Source organism: Pseudonaja textilis, chromosome 2 (genome assembly GCF_049901715.1).
Source record: "Pseudonaja textilis isolate UNSWEBS1 chromosome 2, rPseTex1.2, whole genome shotgun sequence".
NCBI classification, from domain to species: Eukaryota; Metazoa; Chordata; class Lepidosauria; order Squamata; family Elapidae; genus Pseudonaja; species Pseudonaja textilis.
Genome location: NC_141991.1, coordinates 42,098,582 through 42,104,581, shown reverse-complemented (window position 1 = coordinate 42,104,581; position 6,000 = coordinate 42,098,582). Strand labels below are relative to the sequence as shown.

Sequence of the window (6,000 nt, the reverse complement as noted above, 5' to 3'; positions counted from 1 at the left end):
CCCCGCCCGATCCTCTCCCTCCCCCGTTCTGCATTTTGGCCTTCTCCCCCTCGGACGCGCCGTCTCCTGAATCTCGGCACTCGGCTTGCAAAGCGGAGCACCGGCTCGCAGCGTAGCCCCAAAGGCTTCTGCAGAGCTTTCCCTTCCGCCCCGTCTCGTCCTTGCGCGGACAACGCCGCGGCCGAACACCCTGCCCCGGCCCTCCCTCGCAGCGACTTCAAACGCCCCGTAGCCTACAATGTGTCAGTTGTTGCAAAATAAGGAGGAGGCGGGCCTTTGGCTCGGTGCGTGACGCGAGGCCAACTTCATTCAAGCCGGCCCGTCAGAAGAAGGCAGCTCCTCTCCCGCGCGAAAGAAGTCCCTACTTCAACCCTCACAGCCGCTGCCTTCTCGGCAGCCCGGCCGAGTTCGCCGGGAGAGGAAGGCGGCGCAACGCGAGCTCTCGAGGCTTCCCTGAGCTTCTCCTCCGCGCCACCTCAGCCGCGGCGTTACACTACCTACATGCTAAACGGAGGAGGAGCCTGAGTTTTCCCCTTCGCTTCCTCTACCTCGCCTTGCAAGCCTTTTTCGCGGAGAGGCTTCCGGCGCTCGCCTTTATTTATCGATTTATCGGCGTCTTTTTTTTCCCCCCTAGACAAACCTCCCCCAGCCCCCCCCCCCCCACACACACTTCCTCGTCGAAGCCTACTTGGGTGCAGGTGACACACCCTCCTCGCTCTTCCCCTCCATTCACCCCGCTTCTCAACGCCGGCGGCGGCGGCGGCAGCTCCCGAGCGTTCCCAGCAGGTTCTCCCTGCCTCCAAGCTGGCCCGAAGGCAAATGCCGGGGAATCGGCTGGGCGACGGAGAGGGGAGACGTTGCTCTTCTCTTTGCTGAGCTACTCTCTCTCTCTCTCTCTCTGTCTCTCCCTCCGGAGTAGATCGGGCTCGGGGAAGGGTGGGGGGGAGGAGGAAAAAGGAGGGCGAGCGGCGGGAGTGAGCTTTGGAGTGGGGGGGAATCGGAGGCAAGAGCAGCGGGCGAGGGCGCCGAAGGAGGAGGAGACGAAAACCCGGCTCGCCCGCGCTGACTGAACAGAGCACCGCTGTCCCTCAAAGATGTCATCTCAAGCAAAGTTCAAGAAAGACAAAGAGATTATCGCGGAATATGAAACTCAAGTGAAAGGTTAGTCTGGCTTCCCTCTTCTCCTCCTCCCAAGCTTTCTCCCCCTTTCTTCCTCCTCCTCCTCCTCTTCCTCGGGTCCCTCATTGTTTGTTCTGTGTCTTAGTCCGCCTCGCTTGTCGCAGTCGGAAGGCTCCGGGCTGGGTGGCGGGGAGGGGGCTGGGGGGGGGGGTTGTCAGCGGAGCGGGACTTGCCGAAGCCCGGAGGTCGGGCGGTGTATCGCGGGGAAAGTGTGTGTGTGTGTTGGGGGTGGGGGCAGGGTAGTAAAAGCTGCATTGCAGTTGTGTGAAAGGTGGCTCGGGGAAGGCGGGGGGGGCTCTCTCGGGTCGTGAGCTCTTCTCGACGGCCAGGGCTCTCGCTCGCCTTCTCGATGCCTGGTTTGGAAAAAGAAACCCGGCGCCGTCCTTTTTGATGGAAGCCCCGTTTCAGGGCAGGCGTGGGGAAGAGGTGGAGGAGGGGGCGCAGCCATCTGTGGTGCGTATACCATAGATAAAAAACGCCTGGAGGCTCGCTTTGCATCGAGCCTCTGCCGGAGACGTAGGCGTGAGCCTCGGATCTCCTCTTATGGAGGCTTCTTGTCGAAAAAGCGGTGGCTTTGATGCCACCTGAACTGGTTGAAAGCCCGAGTGCCGAAGAGACCGGGAACTGGCAGTATTTGAAGGTTTCCTTCTTAAAATCTGTGGCCTTTCCCTCCCCGATTTGTAATCTTTGCTATAGCTCGTAAAAGTCACACAACACTGGGTCTTGGAAGTGCTCCTGTATGAGGGTTTGAAGGGAGTGTTCTCTGCTACAGGGCATAAAGGGAAGGTGTATGTTGGGTCTATCGGGCTGCTGATTCTGATTTCAGTACCCACAATACCTTCTTGGACGAAAGCTTGGCTTAAATAGATTGGCTATATCCTATTATAAGCCACATTTTTTCCTTTCCCTGTTATGCAACACTCTTGACACAAAACCCACAAGATAGGTTGCTTCCTTGGTTTGGCTTGGCTTTTTTTGGTTTTTGTTTTAAGATAACATTTACAAGAGAAATACTTTTTTCAGTATTCACTCCCTCTCCATAGTTGAGACCCGTTAGTAGCTTAAATGTAAGCGTGGTGCTGAATCTACACCTTGCCCTTGAGTATGGGCTGTAGAACTAGTGCAGTACAAGTGCTGCTTTCCTAATTCACAGATTTTTGCTTGGAGTAATTTTGAAAGAACTGAGGGGGTTTAGTTTTGCACGCACAATTATGAGGCTGTTTGGAATGGGCAGTGTTTATGCAAAAGAGATTTCCAGATGGAGATGGGAATGAGTTGGTTTGCAAAGTGAGCTCACAACACTATTTCAGAGTCCAGTGGTTGATGCTTAATGTAAGAATATTACTTAGTGTGGTAAATTATAGCTTGCAAAACTGGGTGCATCCTTTCATCTGAGCAATTCAGAATATTTTCACAAACATTCAGGATTGAGGCCTTGATGTGCACGTAAGGGTCCTGATAAAGTCTACAGTGCAAAGCTACCGGTTTATAGTTCACCACTCACTGGGCAAACTTGGGATGGTACATGAACCTTATACATGCCACATCTCAAGATCTAAGTCACTCCTGAACTTCATCTCTTTTGAAGAAATGCTTATCTTCGTACTAGAGCAGTGATGGCTAACCTTTCCCTTGTCACGTGCTGAAAGTTGCATGTGTGCGCACGCGCATGCCTGCACCCATAATGCAATGTTCACACAATCCTCCCGTGCCCCTGCGCATGTGCCTGTGACCTTCCCATGCCTCTGTGCATGCACACGTGACCCCCTGCACATGCCCTGTGCCTCTGCGTATGCACGCGCATCTCCTGCGTGTGCCCTGCCCCTCGCACTTGGGGGGCAGATACCTGACAATCAGCTGGCTGGTGGGAGGAGCTTGCACATGTGCAGTGGACCTGATCTGGGGTGATAAGCTCGCATGCCAGCAGAAATGGCTCTGCGTGCCACTTCCGGCATGCATGCCATAGGTTCGCCATCACAGTATTAGAGTGTCTTTCCCCAAGCTGGGATGTTCTGGGTGATAATTCATAATTGAAATATTCAGCCACATGGATAGGGAATTTTTGGAATTAGAATCCCAATTCTACTGGTTACAAGCTAGGTTTTGATATAGATTTCTGACTCTCCAATGAATGTAGTTCTACATTAATTCCCTGAAACACCAGAAGATAATTCTGGATCTACTGGTTGTGCTTCTTGATTTCTGCAGAGGTGAGGTATGACGGATTATATTTTCAAAAGCTTAACCTCATATTATCATCCATAATTGTTCTCAGATATTCTGTAGTTCCTTCAGGAAACTTTTTAATCTGCTCTCAATGTCAAAACAGGTCTTAGTGGTTGCTTTATAGCAGTTACTTAGTGGCTTGCAGTATGCTTTTCACAAATGTGTTTATATATTCCTCTCCTCTGTGGTCTATTTTACTTGTAGTTGTATATTTAATTCTGAGAAGAGAGACATATCCAATTTATAGCATACTAGCAGAACACAGCCTGCAATTCCACCTGACATTATTCAATCGTTGAACTAAAACTCTAGAATTTAGGCTCAGTTGGTATCAGTATTAAGTCTTCCTGAACATAGTTTAGGTGCTTTTAATGAATCAGGTTATAACTTGGATTAGTAAAGTAAATGTCAGATTGGGGGAAAGGACTGCTGGCTTCTATTTTTGTGTTCCGCATTTTTAATGACTGGATACCATAAGCACATTGTTCTGCATCACATACCATCTGATTGTGCATAATTTGGATAATTTTTATATCACCGTGCTTTACAGTTGAATAACCTAATGGCATACTCTTTCTTTATTGATATTTGTCAGAGAGGAAAGAGTTGCAAACTTTTTTTTCTTGCAGTAAGTAATAATCCTAAACTGTTTTTTAGCAGGACAATGTGGGTATGAATGTACCCTTATTTTTGAGCAACTTTAGTAGACGTGTTCATTTTTCTTTGTTGTTGTTACTGAAGTTGATAGTTGTTCATGTTGTGTGAAATGTGAACTGAATTTAAAAAGAAAAATATTTAAATTGGAATTATTGAGACAATTGACCCAAAATTATATTATGAAAGACAGTTATGCTTCTTTCACAAATTGATTCATCCTTTTCTTGTTTGTGATCTATAGTAGTAATATCTTGCTGGAAGAGCAGATAAAAACAAGGTGGGATTTATACAGTGGCTGTAAATCATGGTTTATAAGCCATAATAGTTGGTTTCACAAGCTGCATTTAATCAAAGTCAAACAAATTACATGATTTTTAGAAGAGTAACCAAAGAGGATTATTCTTATAGATGTTGTTGAATATATATCAAGAATTTATTTTAACAGATATTAGTTAAGTTTATTATGGATTGGGTTTTTTTTACTGTTTATTGATGCATTATAGAATTGGTAGTATACAATAATTATAAGTAAATTATGGGTTAGCCCAATTGTGAAAACTCATTAAAAATATGAAGACCTTAAATTATGCAACATGCTGTGGGGCAGTTAAGATACATGATTCACATCTTCAATATAACTTCTAGACTGTTGTGTATGTGTAAATATCTGCAATGTATCATTCATTTGTACTGACCATTCAGCATGTAACTTCTCTCCATTTGTTCTGCAGACAACAGATAGACAGCAGCTGTTGGTTCATTGTATTTATGTTGCTTTCTCAGTTGACAAGAAAGAATGAGAAAAATTGGCTTGTAGCTATCCTTGGCTGTCTCCAGATAAGGGTCTTAATCTGCATTATGCACTTATCATTTCAGAACTGCAATAGTGTTTTCACACAATAGTTTGGCTCTTATGTAGTTCTAAGCCAAGCTAAACAAACAGCATTAGAGAAATGTGTGAACTCCACTCTGAGTTTCTGTTCACCATTTTATTGCAAAGAAACCAGTTTTATGTCCAAGAAATCTATGTGTAAAGAGTAAAGATTAAATACTAGTCAGGACTTCCAACTGCTTGACCTGCCCATAGTTTTTCAAATTATACCTGGTTATTTATTTTTGACCAGCTTAATAATTTCAGTTCTGTGGTAGACTATACAGTTTTATTAAAACTGTAAAAACGAAGTTCATTAGTTCACAGTTGACTTAGCCTTTCATCCTTCTGAGGTTAGTAAAATGAGGACCCAGATTGTTGGAAGCAATATTGCTGACTCTCTAAACCTCTTAGAGAGGACTGTAAAGCACCGTGAACTGGTATATAAGTCTAAGTGCTATTACTATTTACAACAGGGAAGAGAACTGTAAAAGCATATAAAAGCCCTTAACCCAAGAATACACTAGATTATCAAGATCCATCATGATGTTCTAGGGATACAGAATAACAAGGTTGGAAGATAGCTTGGAGGTCTTCTACTCCAAAGCCCTACTTAAACAGGAGAACCTATATCATTTCAGACAAATTACGGCCAATAGATGAACTTGATGCATGTGAAAATCAACACCAGCTAAAGCAGGGGTCCCCAACCTTTGCTTGCCGGCCACTTACACGAACTCATCTCCTCTCCTCCCCTCACCGCCCCCGGTCTACAAAGCCAGAAGCCTTTGGGAACTCTGAGCCCTAAGAATGGGCAGCTGGGACTTTGCATTGCTACGAAAGATAATAATTACTCACTCATCTTATTTATATAGCCACCCACCCATCCTATGATCAAATGGCTCTATAATAATATCAATTATAATAATGGCAGAGAGCACTCTGTAATTAAGACAAGGCTTAGTTCATGCTTAATATAAAAACAAATATTTGTGATGGAATGTGTGGATGACCTTGGGGGACAAGGGAAAGATGCTGCTTAGGAAACAATCAGGCAAGTTGGGCAG

The 6,000-nt window shown here is 45.6% G+C and overlaps 1 protein-coding gene across 2 annotated transcripts in view; it reads left to right on the top strand.

Annotated features, from left to right (window-relative positions):
- The first annotated feature begins 306 nt into the window (after positions 1-306).
- Positions 307-6,000, top strand: part of SRGAP3 (SLIT-ROBO Rho GTPase activating protein 3) — a 205,899-nt gene continuing 200,205 nt past the window's right edge. The window contains exon 1 of one of the 2 annotated variants that reach the window (XM_026722710.2): positions 307-1,161. In XM_026722710.2, the coding sequence (XP_026578495.2) occupies positions 1,095-1,161 (67 nt within the window). In that variant the 5' untranslated portion in view covers positions 307-1,094. The remainder of the gene's footprint in view (positions 1,162-6,000) is intronic. The other variant, XM_026722715.2, reaches the window with a different exon arrangement.